The following is a 21,810-nucleotide window of genomic DNA, read 5'->3' on the forward strand; positions in this document are numbered from 1 at the left end:
TCTCAACACACAGGCTATAAAGGCTGCAACATTATCTCATCCATTCCAACGTGTTTTATTTCTTCTTCTCTCTCCTTTGCTCCGTCACTCCATCTCTTTGTTACCTCCATCTCACCTCCTGTCTCTGTTTTCGCTTCTCCACTTCATCTGTCTTATCTCATTTTATCTCACCTCCTCCCCCGTCCTCCTCCTTTCTTTCTTTGCATGGCCTCCTCTTCCATTTCCCCTGCAGTGCTCTCCTGCTGCTGCTGCTCCTTATCTCTCTGTCCTATCCTCTCCCTACTTCCATTCTTCCCGGTGGGTAGTTGCAGAATTGGCCCAGTTACACAATTTTGGCATTTCGGGCATCATGGACATGTTTTTCACTGTGGGACAGAGCAGCTGCAAAGTAATGGATTAAAAAAGAAAAAAAGGCAAGTTAATCAGTCTGTCAGTCAACTTGGAGGACATTTTTTGTTTTTTTCTGTTGACTAGTTGCAGCTAGAACTCAAATAATATTTCCACGCATATGCTGCAGAGCATGGCCCGACTAGACATGTGAAAACAACACTAGGAGTCTGTTACATGCTAACGTGCTGATATTTAGCCACTATCAGTATTCGTATTTTCACTATAATAATAATAACAACAATAATAAGATTTAATTTGTATAGCGCTTTTCCAAACCCAAAGATGCTAAAGAGACTATCTTAGTCCAGTTAGCATTCTAGCATTAGCTAATTAGCAAGTGCAGCTGAGGTGGGTGGTAAAGTCATTATTTTTGCTGGTATTTAATCATGAACCAAAGTATCGTGAAGGTATCTGCAGAATTACATGGGAATTCACCCAGGAGTCGCTGAGCTATTTCAGTCTGGATCAATGTGGGCGATCAAAATCTCCAGAGTCACATTTCTAGCAAGACTAAAATAAAAATCATTATTTGTGGGATACACAGATATATGAGAGTCTATGAACAAAGAGCTCTGAACAGAGAGAGTGTTTGTCATTACTGGTGATAAAGAAGTAAATGACAAACCACATCGCGGAGCAGTGCAGCTTTTTCCAGAGAACACTGGCACGCAGCGTAAAGCAGTTGGATCACTATATGTGTCTCAAACTGCTGCAGAAACTCAGTCCGTGAGTCATTAATCACTTGCATGCCCTTCATGAAGGCAGCCGGAATAGTAACACTACCTTCCACTCGTCTTACTTTTAATGTGATCTTGTGTGACAGATTGTTTTAGCTGTGCAAACAGTGAAAAAGAAACAGCGCTCCACAATGTTCAGATTTGATTCAGGTGGCTTTCCAAACCACGCATCGATGTTTTGACATCCGTCCAAAAAAAAATCAATTTCCATAACAGACGGAGCTTTGATGACGCTGAGGGGGGGAGACGAGCCATCCAACACCTGGAAATAAGAAGCAAAGGGATTCTTTCAAGCGGTCGGTAATACCTGATGGTTAGTTCTCAGGCTTTCCAGACTGCACATCGAGTTTGTCAGCCAAACAGGTTGTTTGTTTCAGATCAGAATTTAAAGCACGTTCGGATAACTAGGCAGTCGATCAATCTGTCGTTTCAACAGTTGTGTCCCTCGGTGCCCATCATTCAAGATTCAAATTGTTTGTTATCATATGCACAGTAAAGAAACGTGTTTCCCTGTACAATGAAATTCTTTGTTTGTTGTCCACAGAATGACAAACAGTGTAAAATCTAAAAGGCAGCATGTGACACATAAAACAACATCATTCAACTGGTTGAATGCTGCTTGTGTGATAATGCAACATGTGGTGCAGCATTCGTACACACAAACAAAGAAATGCTTCAGGAAAAACAAAAGGACACAGGCCGATACGGATATGGCACTTTACTCTATTATGCACAGTCACATCAAAGCATTAGTCAGGGGTGTGTTCAGTCATGCATACTTTTTTTTTTTCACTCTTATGACATACGTGTGTGCAGCAGTAACCCCCCAGCTGAGCATTTACATCCACGGATATGACTCTACGTATCCTGTTGGGTGAAACATGCTGTGCGTGTGCATCGCTGCCTGCTACATCTAAGCCCAAGCAGAGCAGATAAAAGCCAGGCGCAGTTGTTTCCATATCAGAGGAGCAGCTCTGCCGCGCGGACTAATCTCTTTCATATACACTGTCGAGTGTAGAAACACTCACATGAAAGCCACACATGGGGGGGGGGGGGGCATGCATGTGTGGGGAAAAAAGTGCATAATGCTCGCACCTTCTAACGCTCGCAAATATGGGAGCTTTCATATCTTCCTCACTCTGAAATCTTTCCCCTATTTATGTTTCTAGCTTGCACACACACACACACACACACACACACACATTTTTCAGGATGTCATTTCGGGAATAAAACCCTAAGCGTGGTTCTATAGTGCCGCCGAAACATCCAGCAGATTATCCTTTCCGTGGCTCTCAGTCAGGGAGCGATATGGACACACAGTCGCGCAACGTAGACACAAATATAACTGCACACACTTTGGCAACACAAGCAGTAATACATACAAATTCTCTCTCACACACACACTCACTAACACTAACACTAACTGAATCATTTTAACGGCAGATTTATCCCTATCTATTTATAGCTTGACTCTGTTTCATGACACATCCCACAGTCTTACTGTACCAATGGCTGTTTTGGCTGAATGAGGTTCTTCTATCAACACTCGAGACAGACTACTAAATATTTTTGTCCTTTTTCTTTGTGGTACTTTCTGTTCTCCTCTTCTGTGGCTGATTTTAAGGTTGTGGGACGACGCTGTTCAGCGTTTTACCAAACACAACACCTGAACACAGCGAGTCTGCTGTTGTGGAAAACTTAACATATTAAACTTTTAACATGAATGGAAAACACCAGCACATGCTTGAAATGGTGTTAAATTCCATATTCATTCTCAGCACCGACACCCCTTAGACTGAAAGTATGACGAATAAAACATGAACATTTTCTGATAATTATCACTTTAAACGGTCCCAGCTGTCCTGTCTGGTGTTTGTTGATCAGATGGTGTGTCTCTGATGTTTCACAGGCAGGAAGATAAACACATCCGGTTATTTCATGGACTCACAAACACACTGTAAATACAAAAAAGATCTCTGTACTATGTTTTTATTGGTGCAAATTGTTGTGCAAGAAAGAGAGACCTGGTAGAGACATAAAACAAACCATCCCATAATATTGTGCCCAGGGCTGTAAAGTAACTGATTGCGTTTCATAAAATTTCTGGTTATATGTCATAGCCTTTATTGCTGGTAAAACAATAATGAAAGTATGATATAGTATGATTTCAGACCTTAGATGATTACACTTCATTCTTGCTATTATTTGACAAGTATTTATCTGATGTGATATTAATCTTAAATCTATTTCTTTATGTAATTCTGTTATTTGAAAAAAGAAAAAGAAAAAAAGTTGCGCTGGCAGTAGGTGAAGCATGGTAGTCCACAGATCCTGGTCCCCCCTCCTCCATCCACAAGGTGCTCCCATGATCAGGTTTGTAATCTAATCTCTCCAGCCTGGACAACCTGCAAAGGAAGACCCTCGTGAACCAGACCCCCGAGATGCTTGAACCCCGGCCTCAGACTTGGAAGTGCCGACCCTCATCCCCGACCGCCTCTCGCTTGAGAACCACATCGTCTGCAAAGAGCAGAGAAGCAGATCTGAGGTCCCTAAACTGGAACGTGCTCCTCCCCTCCTGGCTGCGACTTCAGATCCTTTCCATGAAAATCACAAACAGAATCGTGACAATGGAAAAAAACAAACCCTTTGAGGAGCCTTACACCCACTAAAAACATGTTGGACTTCCTGCCGAGACTCCAGACTCAGCTCACCGGAAGACTCGTGACTCCTTACATAACAGGAGTGAGAGCTGTAACCCCCCAAAACAAGACTCCTATAGGGGGACACGGTCTTAAGCCGTCTCCAAGTCCACAAAACACATGTTGTTTGTTCTGTTTTGAGTTTACTGGTTTCTAGGACACAGCAAACTGGACGACTGCCCAAACTGCTCTTCTGGTTCTATCTTTGGCATCATCATCGTACAAAATATTTGCATCTCTGGCTCAAAACACTGAATCAGTTTGTTTTTTTCCGCCACACGCTGGCTGCCAAGAGAAAAAAATCATATCTGAATAATCCGTGGTGTGTAAATGACGATGGTTATCCATGAGTCACGATAACTAGCTGCACAAAAAAAACAGTACTCAGATGTCTGAAAGGAAAATTTCAAGGGAATTTTAGTCATCGTTGTCGTCTGCGGCTAATAATGTGCAGCGAGTGTCGTAGAGTGTCTGCTGTCCACATGGAAGTCGAACTTCCTCCAGGGTTTCGTCTCTATTCTCATCCTCCGTCTCACCCCCCAAACATTTCTTGTACTTTTGACCCTACAGCTGCCTCTCGGATGTTTCTATTGTTCTTCTTTCCACCCAGATGAGAAAGAGGAAGGAGGGATTTAGATGCTGAGGTTTAGCATGCAGGGGATGTGTCATTTATAAGGGACCACGTACGATATTAAACGTTAAATGTTACCATTTGATGGGGATTGTCATCGGCAGGTCACATTTAAAAACACGTCAATGACAAACACGTTGCAGACTAAACTACATCATAACAATAAAAACATATGACACGTGCAAGATTACATCACACACCTTCTTACTTACACTTACATTGGCGTCCTCATTTCACAATATTTATTTATGTTTTTGTCTAAAAGAGAGTTAAATGGCCTCATTTGAGAGAGTTAAAACACTTTTTCTTTTTAAGTTTTATGTTTTTATTGAGTTTTCACAAAGACAACATCCACACAAACATTTTTTTTAAATAGAAATATTTCAGCATTCATACTATACTATATACAACTATATTTTGATTAGGAATCTAATTAATAAATATTCCACTTTCTCCGGTTCCTTTCAAAATATATTCTCTCTCTTGAGTTTTCACAAAGACATCAACATCCACACAAATAAACAAAGAGAAAATTCATTTTTAATACATAGTTGTCTGGAAATATTTCAGCATTCATACAATTATATTTGGCATATCCGGCATTTAATAAATATTCCACTTTTTCCAGTTCCTTTCAAATATATTCTCTTTGACTCAGAATATGGGCCAACTTTCCTAAAAACACACTTCTTTTTCTTGGACTATTTCAAGCCACCGTTCCTGTCTTGGAGCCAACTTCTGGTTCATTTATTTCTTGCTTTGCTGCAAGTAAAACTTTAATCACAAAACATCTAGAATTTCAGACCCAAAAAAACCTGTATTCATATTCCCCCAAACATAGCCTTATTTTTGCATCAGTGAGCTGAAACAGAAACCACCTAAACAGTAAACTGAATGAAGTGAACTGGGTCCAGAAACACAGGACGTCCCGCTGTTATTGGCCCGGAGGCTTTCACTAGAGACGCAGAGGAAGTTGCGTTGGCTCGGGACACACAGGGCCATTGTGATCCGCCACCAGGAACAGTGTAATCCATCAGGAAGGGGGTCTGTCCGATCGCTCGCCCCGCCCCCCACATCCTCCTCCTCCTCCTCCTCCTCCTCCTCCGCGTCCAGACCCGAACTTCAAGGAAAAACTCCTGCTCTGTTGACACTCTGGCGAAGTAACGAAGAAGTAACGAAGCAAATAAAGACAGTTAACTATCGTAATAAGTGGCTTTTAAAGATTAAACAACAATATCATAACCCGGGCCCATGCGGATTTCACCGCCGACTGGATGATGAGGCGGTCGGACCTCAGCGCGCCTTCAACCGCCGATTCCCGAACCTCCCAGAGACGATGTGGAAAGAGGAATACGATGTTCACTTCGACTTCTTGCTGCAGCTGCTGTAAGTTTGAATCGAGGCTTCGCGTCCAGCTGTGTGTGAGCGTTAACATCAGGCTGCGTGGCAACATGGAAAATCATAGCGAGCCAGCTTTTACTGTGGAAGTCACTTATATCGCGTTTCTGCAGATTCAGCTGTGATGCAAAAAAAAAAGTGTTGACTAATCACTTTTATCTCACGTGGTTATCCCGTCAAGTGTCAGCTGATAGTGGATTCCCAGCATTCAGCAGCGTTTCACCACTTAAACGTCTATTTTCTATCAGGATATAATAATGAATGTAATTATGATATGTAGATGATATAGATTACATGTGATATTCATGATCAATTAGGCACAATTCAAATGGCTCATACAGTCCAAAAGATATTCTGTTTTAATGTAAAAGAAACAAAAAGTAAGGTGTTTTTTTTACTCTGTAGTTTGATGGATTATTGTTTCAGTTCTGATTGAGGTATTATATAAATATTTACAGCCTGCCTGAATGATGCCTGATTGCTCTGAACTTTGATTTTCCTGTCTGACTCGTACTTCGAGCTGTTTTTTTTAAAAACAAAAAGTCAATATGAGCAACTTTTTAACCGATCATAACACCGATTTTTAGTTTGTGACCCAACAGTGTCGATAATAGTGTGAAAAACAAAATGTGGATGTAACTCTGTCTCGGTTTTTGCGGTTGGAGGTGTTTTGTGCTGCCGGTTTTGCAATTAAGTCCAGTATTGCAACGGTGTGTTTTGCTCACATTGTTTCAACGGGCCCCAGCAGATGACTTGGCTGACACACACACACACACACACACACACACACACACACACACACACACACACACACACACACACACACACACACACATCCTATGATGTGTCTTCCTCCGTCAGCCAGTGATCAAAGGAAATAAAAATGAAAGAAAAGCCTGTGAAATAATAGAATTACATAACCCCATAATCGTTGGTTACCCTCATGGAAGATGCCACTAAGACCCTCATACACACACCCACACCCACACACACCCACCCACCCACACACACACCCACACACATAGACACAGACGCACCTCTAGGTGTGGATGCGGGCGGTGCGCAGCCAGAGAGATTAGGATGTGAGTCACCGGCATGCACCATCATGCTCTCTATCTCTGACACACTCAGACTGAGTGGCGGTCACACTGGATGAATATGTGCAGCCTGGGGGGAAACGGAATCGTGCCTTTAGATAGACAAATAGGTTCGATGTGCCACTTGGCCCCCGGTGACGCCGAGTGTCTCGGCACAACAACAAAAAAAGGCCTGCGCTAGATATCCGACACTTCACATTGTGTGTCTGTTTGTCGCTGTTATATTGTGTGTGTGTTGGGTCTGTTATTGCCAGACAGCAGTGAATTGGGGGGGGGGGGGGGGGGGGGGAGTATGAGCTCTTGAATGATTTATGATTCTCTGAGTCGGCGTGAATTAATGCGGTCAGACAGGCGAAAGCAATTTCGCTGCAAACACCAGGCTCGATGTTGTTTCGATGGTTTACCACAGACCCGTTTTTATTTGGTGTCAATATGTTCTGTTTTTTTCTATTTTCAATCACTTATCCAAGTCTAAAAAAGGGGGGTTTTCCTGCGACTTTCCCTGGTTGGTTGGGATATGTAGTCCAGAATCTGGGTCTCCTCCCCGTCAGACAGGTCCAGAAGACCTCCAGAGGGATCCGTACAGGAAGCGTTTTAATCAGATCCCCCAAAACAGCTCAATTGGTTCCTCCTGCGCCATAAACGGCAGCGGTTTTTTACTCCTTCCGGATATACAAACTCCCCACCCGGTCCCCGAGGACGGGTCCAGGCACCCTGCAAAACGAAAACCACCGTCACCCGACCGTAACTGAACTCTTAATGTCACGATACGGTGAAGGAGTCTGCACCTCATCACGGCGGAGGGTTTTCAGTTCGGAGCTCCCGCTCCTTGTAGTGTCTCCCAAGGCAAACTGATCTGAGGTCAGGGGCCAGATGGAGAGTGAGCCTAATGAATCAGACAGGGCAGCTGACCTTGCCCGGAGCAGGGAGGTTGGTAGGGTGTAGTAGGGTGTAGTAGGGTGTAGTCAGCCATTCAGCATGTGAAGACATGGGACTAGTTGTTGTTTGTTTTTTTGTGTTGTGCATAACAAGCAGAAATTGTGGTCAGACTGACATGAGATGGGTTCTACAACTACAATCCTTTTACTAGCGTAGGACGCTTGGCTTCCGCTGTCACCATGGTAACCAGCAAATCCCTTCTGACAACAGAACGTAATGTATTGAATTTGTGAAGCTAATGCAATTGGGCTGATCTGATTATGCAAAAGAAAAAAAAACCCATCTGAATCATCTGGTGAGAATGCTGACGGTGCCACGCAGATTCACACACACACACACACACACACACACACACACACACACAGACACACACACACACACACACAGACACACACACACACACACACACAGACACACACACACACACACACACACACACACACACACACACACACACACAGACACACACACACAGACACACACACACACACAGACAGACACACAGACTCACACACACACACACACACACACACACACACAGACACACACACACAGACACACACACACAGACACACACACAGACACACACACACACACACACACACAGACACACACACACACACACACACACACACACACACAGACACACACACACACACACACACACACACACACACACACACACAGACACACACACAGACACACACACACACACACACACACAGACACACACACACACACACACACACACACACACAGACACACACACACACACACACACACACACACACACACACACACACACACACAGACAGACACACACACACACACACACAGACACACACACACACACACACAGACACACACACACACACACACACACACACACACACACACACACACACACACACACACACACACACAGACACACACACAGACACACACACACACACACACACACACACACACACAGACAGACACACAGACTCACACACACACACACACACACACAGACACACACACACACACAGACAGACACACAGACTCACACACACACACACACACACACACACACACACACACACACACAGACAGACACACAGACTCACACACACACACACACACACACACACACACAGACACACACACACAGACACACACACACAGACACACACACAGACACACACACACACACACACACACAGACACACACACACACACACACACACACACACACACAGACACACACACACAGACACACACACACAGACACACACACAGACACACACACACACACACAGACACACACACACACACACACACACACACACACATGGACAGGAAATGTCATTTGGACAGACGGAGGTGGATGCGTGCGGTCTCTTTCTAAAAGAAATCGGGATAATTAGCCGTTACCTGCTGATTTACAAGAACGGCGTGCGATCTGTGTATGTTTCCTTTTTGAGTAAATGTCACGCTCTTTATGCTCGAGTGTGTGTGATGTTTCGTCTGCAAGGTTTTTTTTTTTTTAACCAAACCACAGTGTGCTACTGGGTGTGTTTAACTACAATAAAAACAGGCTAATTAACTCCCCGCTGATGGACTGTTGTGTCTGGCAAAGTATGCAAGGCAAGTACAGTGGACCCAACTCAATATCTTAAATACACTACCTCGGTAAGTCATAAATAAATAAGCAGGGCACTAATTAATACTCTGCATCGATTGGCTTGGTTCTCTTGATGAAACTAACAGCTGTGTAGAGGCCTTGGCCTGATTAGTTCATCCAGTCTGTACAGGAAAGCTGCATCCCAGTCAGCAGCGACGGCTCTTCTTGATGATGAGTAGTCTTTAACGTCCGGTGAAGTTTTACAACTCGGTGTATTTATCCTTTGGATGCTCTTTACACTTTAACATAACTCCAGAGTGAACGCTGGCACGCAGCGTCTAACAGGGAACACGGTGTACGAGTCATTACTTGGCAACGAAAGTGAAAGCGCTCACTCTCGTGTCTTCGTCTGTTTTGGCAACTCATTTCATTTTTTCCCCTTGACTTTAACTGCTCCTGCAGGGGTGATTGAGTGCATCCAGTCTGTTTGTTTTTTTCACAGGAACACCCTGCTTTGGCCACACAGATGCACTCGTTCTCAGCGGGGGAGCCACAGACTTTATTAGACTTACTTGTTCAGTTGGGTGTTTTTTGCTCAATTGCCCCAAACATTTTTTTTCTTTCCAAAAATATAAATATGTCCCAAAATCCACCTCAACATGAATACAACTTATATTAAGCAAATCTAAATCTTCCTGTTTTTTTAATATTATGCTGAGAAATTGGGATGTTGAAATTCCAAAATAGAATTAAAATATGAATCTGTCAACAATTATTATTTTAATGGCTTAGTATTGTATATATACATCATTTATCTGTGATATAAAGCTGAACTACACATTAAATGTTATTATTGGCCCGCTTTAATAAGGAACACAGTTTTATATGATATGTCATAGGGGGTCACTAGAAGCGTTGAAGACCTCTGGTCTAGAGAAAAAGCTCACTGTCCAATATCTCCATAGTCCAGGCGACATGTGCCTGAAACGAGGTTTCAGTTTTGTTTATGAGAGCTCTTTAATTCAAACCGTGTTTCGAGGTTAACAGCTTGATATTAGTGGAGCTTTTTAAAAAATGTTTTAGAAAAGATCGAGGCAGGTGAAAGCTGCCATTATAATCAGCCTTTTTAGATTCACTGCATTAAAGTGGGGCATCGAGTGACGGTGAAACTGGGTCAGTGTCATAACAAGTCGTTTAAACCTCATTTGACTTTTTGTTTGTGCGTATGTGAACATATGTTCATGTAATTGAGTTTTAAGCTCCCCCTGTCTGGTTTGAAGTGAGCGGGCGTGTAACCACGGATGTGCTAACCGAGGCACCTGCCTGTGTGTGTGTGTGTGTGTGTGTGTGTGTGTGTGTGTGTGTGTGTGTGTGTGTGTCCTACAGCGATGCCAACCTCACAGACGTGCTGTCGGACTCGGAGGAGGGCGATTTGGGCAGTCTGGAGCGTTTGGAGCGCGGCAGCACCGACACCCTGGCCAATGGCTGCCGAGCCGACTGTGAGGCCGCCAAGAGGCTGGCCAAGCGCCTCTATCACCTCGAGGGCTTCAAACGCTGTGATGTGGCCAGACACCTGGGCAAGAAGTGAGCACACACACACACACACACACACACACACACACACACACACACACACACACACATGCACACAGCAACACACATCACACAATCACCAGAAACAGGAAAACATGTTTGCATTGTATTGTATCTCCAATATTGACGTATTGTTGTGACCTGATTGATTTATTAACAAACACATCTGCAAAAGTTAACCAGAATAGCTTTATCAAGAAAACGTTCATGCATTTTTTCCATGTGCACATGTATATTTTTTTTACAGTTTACATTTACATTTGCACTGTTTTATTTGTGTCACATGCTGCCTTTAAATTACTTTGTTTTTGTATTATTTATTATTTTTACTTAGATGTTACATTGTTTGACATTTAGTGGACAGCAAACGAAAAATGTCATTGTACAGAGAAACTCTTTACTGATAATTAACTCTTTGAATCTTTGAATTTTGAATCTGACGCTCTCTTTCCGTCTCCCTGCAGTAACGACTTCAGCCAGCTGGTGGCATCGGAGTACCTGAACTTCTTCGATTTCTCCGGCCTGTCGCTGGATCGAGCCCTGAGGTAAATGCACGCTCAGCGCTCCTGTTTAAAGTGATGAGCCGTATTCTCCACCTTCCCTCATCACAAGGCATTAGCTTCCGCGCTAATCAAGCTGTCGTGTTGAGAGCAGTTAGCCGACGTAGCTGACAGCTGCAGACTACATCACTGCCTTGTACCTGACATGTCGCTGTCTCAAACTGCTGCCTTCGGCCCACCATCTTCAGCTAAGAGGTGTGCACTCCATACACCGGGCCCCGGATCAGCACACCGTTGTACCACCAGCACACTTAGTCCTGCATTCGGTCGGGTACTGACACTAGAGTGGTTTTAATGAAGGTTACTGTAGTTGTGTGGATTAATCAATATGATTTAGTGCATTTTGAAATGAGGAGCATTAACTTTGGGCTGCTACCATCCAATAGCATGTGTATTCAATGAAATGTACTAAATTCAAATCCTTTGGGATTTTTTGCCTGATCAAAAGTCCCAATTTACAATCATATCTGAAAAACAGCTCAAATTTGACCAAATATTTGGTGCTTTTGCTTAGAAAATGACTGAAACAAATAACATTTGATCAAGATAGTTGCTGATTATTTGTCTGCCGATGGACTAATTGGTTGATGGACTATTTGTTTCATCTCTGCATTCATGTTTCACCTCAGAAGCTATGTGAGTGGTAAATGCAACCTGTTATATTCTCTTCATATTCAGTAGTTATGAGGTCAAACTGATTTATTCGCAGGTCAAAAGTTCAGCCAGTTCTCAACACACAGATGACACAATCCTTCGTTATGACAATAGACTGCAGGGTGCATGAACGCCAGTCCAAGATTTAAATTATAAATGTTTGATAAGGTTCTCGTCCGCTGCATTCCTCTGCAGATTCTGTATTTACTTCCAGAAGTGAAGAAATCCCGTATTTTTCAGAGACACGTTATCGGGGGAAACGTTTGACCTCCTGTTGACCTCGGTCTGTCATTTGTGTGCGACAGGAGCTTCTTAAAGGCCTTCCCGCTGATGGGAGAGACCCAGGAGAGAGAGCGGGTCCTCGTGCATTTTTCCCGCCGTTTCTGCCACTGCAACCCGCAGACGCTGACCTCTGAAGGTCAGCGTCTCGAGGACGACGACGACGACGACGACGACGGTACGACGAAGCACACTGAGGATAGCAGCTGTGCAAAAAATGTCACACCATCTTATCGGTTTTTACGTCACTATTACGGTTCTCCCTCCAGTTAAACAAACACTCACTGCACTGCAGGATAACGACGGCACCGAATCTAAACGAGCTGGAGTTATTTTAGCATGCAGGGTATTTGCTGCGTCTGCATAAAAGGAGGGATTCACACACACTAGTTTTTGTGCACCAGTGTGTGTGTGTGTGGTATTTAGCTGACCTCACCCCTGTGTTGTCCTGTTGCAGATGGAGCCCACACATTAACCTGCGCCCTGATGCTGCTCAACACCGATCTACACGGACATGTATGTACCGCAGCTCTCCACTCTGACGGGTTTCTGCAGGATTCACTTCCCCTCTAATCTTCCTGCAAAACAAAATGTGTAAAAACAGCCCTTTGTTAGCGTTGGCATGGCTCCGTTCACGTCTTCTTTTCTATCCGTTTCTGTCTCCTCCTCCCTCTCCTCCTCCTCCTCCTCCTCAGCCTACTTTCTGACCTGTTTCTGTCTCTCCTCTCCTCGATTGGTCTCGTCGTTTCAGTTCTAAACTGGAGCGCTGTGGTCCGGGCAGCGTAACACGATCAGTGTCATAGGTCCTGTGCTTTTGCGTCCCCCAACCCTCCTGCTCATCTCCAGTCCCTGCTAATAGTACTTCAAGTGATTATCCCTTCCTCCCAACTAATATCCTTTTCTCTCTCTTTTCAATTTCCTTCACATCCCTGTCAAACCCCCCCCCCCCCCCTGCTAACCAAATCTGGCCCCGTGGTCTCTCTCCACCACTGCAGGTGGTAAGTATATTTACAGCACGAACACTGTCCTCGTTGACGTCTGTCTGTCAGCCAACAACAGAGTTCAAGTCACGATTTTAATGTTGAATGTCACATTAGGCTCATCATGAAGCATGATACTTAGATTTGTTGTTGTTGTTATAATATGAGAACTTAACCTTTAACCTTAAGTTTAACCTGAGTCGAGCTGGATTGTGGTTGTGGCACTACACCACGTTGCCGGATATTGTAAATAAATGGAGCATAAAACATTTTTTTGTGACGCATGTTACATCGCTGGGATGGGATGACACGTTTTATTCTGGATGATCTGCATGTTTCCTAGAAAAGAGAGCAGGGTTGTCTTGTCTGATACGTGGCTCCTCGGAGGAAAAATGGGGCTAAAAAAGCCACAAACCAAACCTTTTTTTTTTTTTTCTGAATCAACATCTGTATCTGTTTATGTTCCAGGCTTTTATTCAGGCTGAATGGGCAGCGACACACAAACACCTATGCTTTCATCCTCTAATGATGCGTCATAATTCAAGGTTAAAACATGTAGGAATTATATGGCGAGCTGATAAGCTCTGATACCAGTTGGAACTCTCACCACCACCAACTACCAGCAGAACCAGCAGCGTTACACTGCCACCCAGTGGATACTTGCAACACTGCACTCAGGTCGGAGCTGATAAAAGTTGAATTTGATTATTGTTTGTTTCTGTTTGTTCACCTGCCATCAGAACATCGGGAAGAAGATGTCGTGCCAACAGTTCATCAGTAATCTAGACGGCCTCAACAGTGGCAAAGACTACCCCAAAGACTTACTAAAGGTACACATCTCCTCCTGAGGAAATACAGCCACCGCTAAATCTGTCAGCCTTATCTGAAACAATAAGAATGTTAACAGTTATTGCCTCCTTCACACAGATCCTGTACAACTCCATCAAGAATGAGAAGCTGGAGTGGGCCGTGTGAGTACACATGTTGTGTTAATCACAAGGAGTAAAAGTATTTGGGGAATGCAGGTCTTTTTTTTTCAGGAGTAAAGCCCACTTGAATATGTGCCGCTCGGGGTTTTAACTGAATGGGTATTTGTGTGTGCAGTGAGGAGGAGGAGCTGAGGAAGAGTCTGTCGGAGCTGGTGGAGGAGCAGTGTGAGGGCGGGGGTAAGCGTGTTTCCAGGGTAACGGACGGCAGTAACCCTTTCATCGCCATTCCCATCCTCTTAAATGCCGTCACCTACAAACACGGAGTGCTGACCCGCAAGAGCCACGCCGACATGGACGGCAAACGCAGTGAGTGACGCTGTAGACACAAACACACAAACACACACACATACACACACACACACACACACACACACACACACACAACTGAAATGAGTATTTTCTTATTTGTAACTGAACACAAAAACACGACAGAAAAGTTTGTTTATTTTTGTAATCTTTTCCCTCCTTCCAGCCCCGAGAGGTCGTCGCGGTTGGAAGAAGTTCTATGCGGTTCTGAAGGGGATGATCTTGTATCTCCAGAAGGTACCGCATCTCTGCTCCGTTACCATAGAAACACACATCCACCGCCGCTGTCGTTGCGGTGGTGGATGCTGTGTGTGTGTGCGTGTGTGTGCGTGTGTGTGTTGGAGAGAGAGAGTGAGAAAGATAGAGCATCAGGAGAGGAAGAGGCACGGCTGCTCTACTGTGCGTGTGTCTCCACCTGCTGGTAGGAAGGATGTACTGACCGCATATGACATGAATATGTTCTGGATATATGAGGATTAATCCTCAAGAGGAAATTGAGTCAGTTAATTAAGTAGTTTATACACACCAAGCATAAGCTTCTATTCTATTCTCTGCTGTAAGAGACAAAATGACTGGAACATAACAACGTTTATGGGCTCGATATCACATGACCTGTTTCTCTGTTACCCAGGATGAGTACAAGCCCGATGCTGATATCTCCGAGGTGGACCTGAAGAACGCGGTGCGGATCCACCACGCTTTAGCCACTCGTGCCACCGACTACAGCAAGAGAGCCAACGTACTGAAGCTCAAAACCTCCGACTGGAGAGTCTTTCTGCTGCACGCCCCGTAAGTTGAATTCAAGATGTTTTCATAATTAAAAAAATACAATGAAGACGTCCATTTTATACTATTACCGTCTTGTAACAATGTCCTGAACTGGATGAGCTGGTGTGGAAAAGGATGACAGTCCTTCACTAACTCGATATGCACATAATATATAATACCTGGTCCGGCTGTCTTTTTAATTCCCACACAGTGGAATTGTTTCGTGAATTTTCAAAAATAATAGTTTAATAACAATTTAAATTACATCCTGAGAATTGGGCCACATTTATATTTTCTCTCTTCCTCCAGGAGCGAGGAGGAGATGATGTCTTGGATCTTCCGGATAAACCTGGTGGCGGCGCTGTTCTCCGCTCCGGCCTTCCCCGCCGCCATCGGCTCCATGAAGAAATTCTGTCGGCCCATCCTGCCGTCTTCATCCACCCGACTCAAACAGGTACACACACGCAATATGACATTAGAAACCTGAGCCATTTATTATTTATTGTCGTATTGACAATAAATATCTAGTTATGATTGATATCTTGCAGTTTATCACAACGGCATGCTCAGTCCTTCTGCATGATATTCTATTTGTGTCCGTTTGCATCTGATTGGCTGTTTTTGGGGGTCTTCTGTGTTGTTTTTTCCCGTGCCGGGCTGTGATTGGTGCAGGAGGAGCAGCTGCTGAGTCACGAGAGCAAACTGAAGCAGATGAGCCTGGAGCTGGAGGAGCACCGGAAAAACTCGCCCTCGGTCGACCCCAAGAGCCGCGAGTGGGAGGAGTACCGGCTCAAAGAGCACTACCTCACGTACGAGGTACGAGGCTTGTCTGCTTTTTTAGCTTCCTTTTTATGTGTTTATGTCGCTGGGGTTTCTTTTCAAGTTAAAGGGAAGCTAAGGGACCAGAAAGCAGGACAGATGGCCACAGGCCCTTTTTTTTCAGTTAGAACATCAAAGAGAAAACTCAATCAAGTTCCTCTGTGAAAATCAAGTTACTGGAGATTAAAGGGTTAGTTTCCTGGGTTTGTATGATGATTTACCTGCAGTAATAATTCATAATAATATTTCTTTCTAACCTTTATTTAACCAGGTAAAGCTTATTGAGATATATAATCTCTTTTGCAAAAGCGACCTGGCCAAGAGGCAGCAGATAATAATAATAATAATAATTACCTAAACAGACAGGAGTACCAGGACGGGAGCAAAGCAATGTTCTGTATGTTAGAGGCCTAAAAAATAGAATAAAATATGTTCTGACTGGTCTGAAAGCGTATCTATACCGTTTTGAGCCTGGTGGCTTTAAAGAGAGCATAAATAAGTTTCACTTCCAGCTGTCTGACCACAAGATAAAGTGGTGAAAATATTCTAAATATAGCCTAAACTTAAACTGATATTGATTTTTATCAGGTGATCCTTTCTTTGAGGAGGTTAAAGCATGTCTTGCTGCTCCCAGATCAGTACTTTGCTTTGCTCCCTTGCTGCTACTGTCTGTTGGTGATACACTAACTATGTATTAGTACATTTAAAAACACACAAACTATCCCTCTGATGCCTCAATCAAGCTAAGTCTTAAACATAATCTGTCTAGCATAAATAAAACCAGTATGGAGGGGAATGACTCTCTTGTTTCATCTTCTTCTTGTCTCATTTTCCTCCTCCTCCCTCTCTGAGCAGAAGACTCGCTATGAGACGTACATCAGCCTCCTGCAGGCCAAAATCCGTGCGGAGACGGACGACCTTGAGAAGATCGAGGCCAGCGTGATGGGCGGTCTGATCATGGAGGGCGGCCTGGCTGGCCGCGAGTGCCTCCTCCGCAAGACGCAGTCCTCCCCGTCCATCAGCCAGGCTCACGTCGGGCTGAACGGGAGGGCCGCCGGCTGCACCGCCCCGGGACCGAGGAGCTGAGGGGGGAGGACGGAGGAGCGGCGAGGACGGAGGAGCAGCGAGGACGGAGGAGCGGCGACGTCAGCCCATGAAAACCACGACATCCCTCCATGCCAAACTAGCGTCACCCCCCCCCCCCCTCCCCCCTGTCCTTGAGCAATAGATGAAGACGATGACGAGCCCCGTGACCCTGCCAAACCTCAGTCCTTTGAACTTTTGTTATTGCACATTAAGAATGATCACAGCCGTGATCACTATTTATAACATCATCAGTATTATTTTGAAATGAAACTCGGAGCTTCGAGGAACTTAAATGTATTTAGTTTATAGTCGGGAAGAGAACAAAGAAGGAGAGACGGACTGGTTTGCCTTCCGGTCCTCTCTGTGCTGTCCTCAGCGGTCCAGATGGAGACGGTACTACTGTAGCATTGTTTTTTTGGCTATTCACTTCCACCCATGTTTACACACCCGGCCACCTACAGGCAGTGTGTGTGTATGGACCTACAGTTTGGGTGTGATGCCACATATGTGTCCCAGAGTTTACGCAAAAAAAACTCTCAAAAAGAAACTTCTCAGAAGGATCCCGTCCCTGCCATGTATAGCATATTTATTTATTTATTTAATGCTCCGACACCTGTATTCGCCCCCCAGGAAGGGTTTTTACACCGAGCATGCCGGCTCTTTTTAGCTCTCTCACGTCCCGTCTTCACATCCACGCAGTTAACGTACGTTTGTGAGTGTAAAGCAGGTTTTTAACGTTCTCTGAGCTGCTCCACCAGAGGAACCGGAGGTTGAGTGCCTTACTCAAGGGCACCTTGACACAAGATGCTGAGGGATTGACAGTGTTTGTTTTTTTTATTTTTTAATCTGCCGCGACCCCAAATAGTGACATGCATTCAATTACTCTGTTTTTCTAACGAGTCGAAACCGAACTAAAGAGGATGAGGGAGCTGATATGTAACAATACACGGTTGAAGGGCCGAACAGGAAAGTGTGGGTGGGATGCTGATGTATATTTACGCGTGTGCATCGGCATGCTCTTTTTTTAGATGGTTCCAGTTGAGCTGTTGCTGTAGGAAACAAGGAGGAGTTAAATATAGCAGGGTCATGTTTTTCTATGAAGACGTTATTGAGCATGTTTGGTGAGAAACAAATCCAAATGGCCTTCTGCTGAGTAAGACTGCCGTCACAATCAGGCCTCAGAAGCATCTTCAGCACAGACATCATCGCTTTTTTTTCTTCTTTTTTTCAACGTACCTTTACCTCTTAAAACAGAAAATCTAACCAATCTGTGTTCTGATTTAAAACCTGGACCTATCATAGCTTGCTAGACCTCACATTGGGCATTTACTAGTACTGGTGTATTCCATATCCCCCCGCTGCAGTCGTTACCCAGCAGTTTAAGATGTTTTTTTGGGGTGGGGGGTGGGGGGGTAGTAGTAGTAGACCCTGGCCTATCAGAGACCGGCTGGTTTGGATGGCGTAGCAGCAGGACTGCTCCAGCTTAACGTTGCTAAAGTCCAGAACCCGGTGAGCGTACTGGAATGGAGAGGGGAACAGCAGCAAAACAAAAAACAACTCCACCAGCAGAGTAGCCATCATATATCCTCCACATGGGGGCAGGAGGAGGAGGAGGAGGGGAAAGGAACTTGTTTTCTAAGAAGAAGAGACTGGTTTGGTTTTCTAAGTAAGACCTTCTCTGCCAGCCATGAACACATCCAGCACACGTTTTTCCAAACAAAGAGGAACACGCCTGTTTCTGGTGGAAGGAGGACTTGTGTGACGTCGTGAGGAAGTGGTGGTACCGCTGTTTGTGAGCACCTTAATTGATCCTAACCCACCCAAACACACACACACTTTTCTCTTTCTACGTAATTTGCTTAAGACACAACTGTAGATCGGTGAACTTAGTGACTCGGCGTCCGCGTGGCACAGGAGCATGTCGACGTAACCAGAGCTGTGGATTTCAGCAGCATGCGATCTCTTCTGCTGTCCGTAAATCATATTAATAGTGACTGATGGGGTCCCGAGGTTCCTTTTCCAGACTTGGCTGGAAATCTGGAATCGCAGCTGGAAAATCCTGGAACCGAATCCTTGTATAGACCAGGATGCTGATGTGGAGCTGGTTTTCAGAGAGGAAGTACCGTTTTTATAAAGAAACAAAAGCTGTATTGTTAGGATGAATAACTGCTTTTCTTACAGGGAGACTTCCCCTTATAGTCACTTTGGCTGTTGTGCTAACCATTGTTTCCCGATGTCCTAGGGTAGGCCTGTGCTGTAATATAGGATTGTGACAAAAAAAATTGGAAAAAAGTATTTGTTGATTGTTATGTTTTATTTAAAAATGACAACTTCGGCACTTTGATGTCAGCATTGGATCTGTCTTTTTGTTTGTATATCTGAATTGTTTTTGACAGGATGCTTATACTATGTAAAGGACATATTTACTGAATATTTAGTCTGTGCTTCATAAAGTAAGCTTTTATACAGATGATCGTGGTTGTTGATTTATTTGTAACCTGACATCTGTGATATTATGTCCAGTTTAGCCTGCAGTCGCGTTGACTTCACAGTACCTTTCGTCCTTAAACAAGTATTCTAGTGTTCACCTTCATCTCGTGGCATAACACATAGACGAAGCCGGATTGGAGAGCCTGCACGGACCACACCTTCTGTAACTGCAGCGTGTAGCAACAACACCAGACACTGACACTGGTGTCTTTGCAGTTTCCAGTAAAGTCTAACACATTGCTGAATCATCACCCTGTTTTCTTCTAATGCATCAAATCCAAACTTAACAGGCAACGCCCTCTCTACCACTTACCCCCCCCCCCCCCCCCCCCCCCCCAGGTGTCTTGCAGTATTTCTCCAGCATCAGCAGACATGTTAGAGAGGCTCAGCTACAGCAGCAGAGAGATGCTGATTACATTTATAAACTTATGATACCGACTGCTGATGCTTCCATCAGTGTCAAATAGACATGATTATTTGTGTTCTAGTTTTGACCTTGAAATGACTGATCTATAATTACAATTTAGCTGGTAAAAACATAATAACGTAACCCGTTTAGCTCTTTGAATTGAGTGTTCCCAGTGCGTACTTGTCTGGATTGGTGGAACGAGATAAATATGTTTATTTTTTAAATGTTATATCACTATGCTAATTTTATAAAATGGACGACCTCTTCGACTGTAAGCATAATGGTATATCTCAGGCCATAATAGCAAAAAATAAATTCTACATTAATCTCTTCCCTGCAAATACCTTGAATGGTGAAATCACTGCTTGTTAAAAGCATTTTGAGTACTCACCCAGATATGATCCATCCTGAACTACATTTTTATTGAGATTTATGCCATTGGAATTTGCAGTGGTCCACATTTTACACAACACAGTCAATTTGTCTTGAATACATGAAAAACTGAAAACGAGAAAGAAGCGAAACATAACTTGATATCTCACCATAATGAGAATAAGATGGCAGTGATATACCGTAGCTATCTGTGTATATCTGCAAGGAAACAGCTTAGAAAAACCATCATGTTGGTAAATTAACAGTTTCTTTAATGGAATTTATTTTAAAACAGTGGATGGGGTAAAATATTTAAAATAAAGAAGAGTTTTTATATGTTTACAACAGCAGATTCAGTCGCGCTGCAAAGTACTCCTGTCACTTTAAGAGAGTGTTGCATTGTGGGTTGTTTGTAGCTGGACTGTTGCTAGGCTAGCGAGTTGATATAAGTTCACTTTATTTTAGGCCCCAAAGTGTCTAGTAGCCCCTCTTTAACCTGTAAAGGATTTCACGGTGACATTTTTATGACTATAAAACACATTAAAAGTATTTTCTGAAACAAGAAGCGACAACAACAACAACACAAACTCAACAAGAAGGTCTAAAAGATGCTAACAGTCGGAGAAATGACCGAAGCCGCCGGCAGGGTGTGTGAAAGTGCGACCGAACGAAGGTAAGATGAATTATTTATTTTATTAATTTAAAGCAACAGGTTTAACTTGAAGTTGGAAACATAAACGTGTGTCGTAGTAGGTTTGGTTGAGGTGGCAGACGGGAACCGAGGTTAGCCTGTAACGTTAATATATTTGTGTGTTTTTTACGGCGGACATTTTGACTTTTCATAGTATGAAAATTAATAATCTGTTAAAAATCAACTTTACGAGCTGGCAAATTATCTTAAGCTAGTTAAAGGGTTAAGAATTGGAAGCTAGTCTACTAGTAGTAGGTGCTGGATAATTTGTTTATTCGCGTCATTTAGCGCCGGAGAGAGAGCGGACTTGACCCCCA

General features: G+C 43.9%; 1 protein-coding gene across 5 annotated transcripts in view; it reads left to right on the plus strand.

The window, feature by feature from the left end:
• psd2 (pleckstrin and Sec7 domain containing 2) overlaps positions 1-20,002 on the plus strand; it is a 43,865-nt gene extending 23,863 nt beyond the window's left edge. The window contains exons 5-16 of one of the 5 annotated variants that reach the window (XM_084009172.1): positions 10,884-11,081; positions 11,555-11,635; positions 12,610-12,761; positions 13,041-13,101; positions 14,303-14,393; positions 14,491-14,534; positions 14,668-14,858; positions 15,025-15,095; positions 15,490-15,647; positions 15,936-16,080; positions 16,299-16,442; positions 17,301-20,002. In XM_084009172.1, coding sequence (XP_083865298.1) covers positions 10,884-11,081; positions 11,555-11,635; positions 12,610-12,761; positions 13,041-13,101; positions 14,303-14,393; positions 14,491-14,534; positions 14,668-14,858; positions 15,025-15,095; positions 15,490-15,647; positions 15,936-16,080; positions 16,299-16,442; positions 17,301-17,531 — 1,567 coding nt within the window. In that variant the 3' untranslated portion in view covers positions 17,532-20,002. Of the gene's footprint in view, positions 1-10,883; positions 11,082-11,554; positions 11,636-12,609; positions 12,762-13,039; positions 13,102-14,302; positions 14,394-14,490; positions 14,535-14,667; positions 14,859-15,024; positions 15,096-15,489; positions 15,648-15,935; positions 16,081-16,298; positions 16,443-17,300 lie in introns of all 5 variants that reach the window. The other 4 variants (XM_084009173.1, XM_084009175.1, XM_084009174.1 and 1 more) reach the window with 4 other exon arrangements.
• The last annotated feature ends 1,808 nt before the right edge of the window (positions 20,003-21,810 follow it).

The sequence above is a fragment of the Eutrigla gurnardus genome, assembly GCF_963514095.1.
Source record: "Eutrigla gurnardus genome assembly, chromosome: 5".
Classification (NCBI taxonomy): Eukaryota; Metazoa; Chordata; class Actinopteri; order Perciformes; family Triglidae; genus Eutrigla; species Eutrigla gurnardus.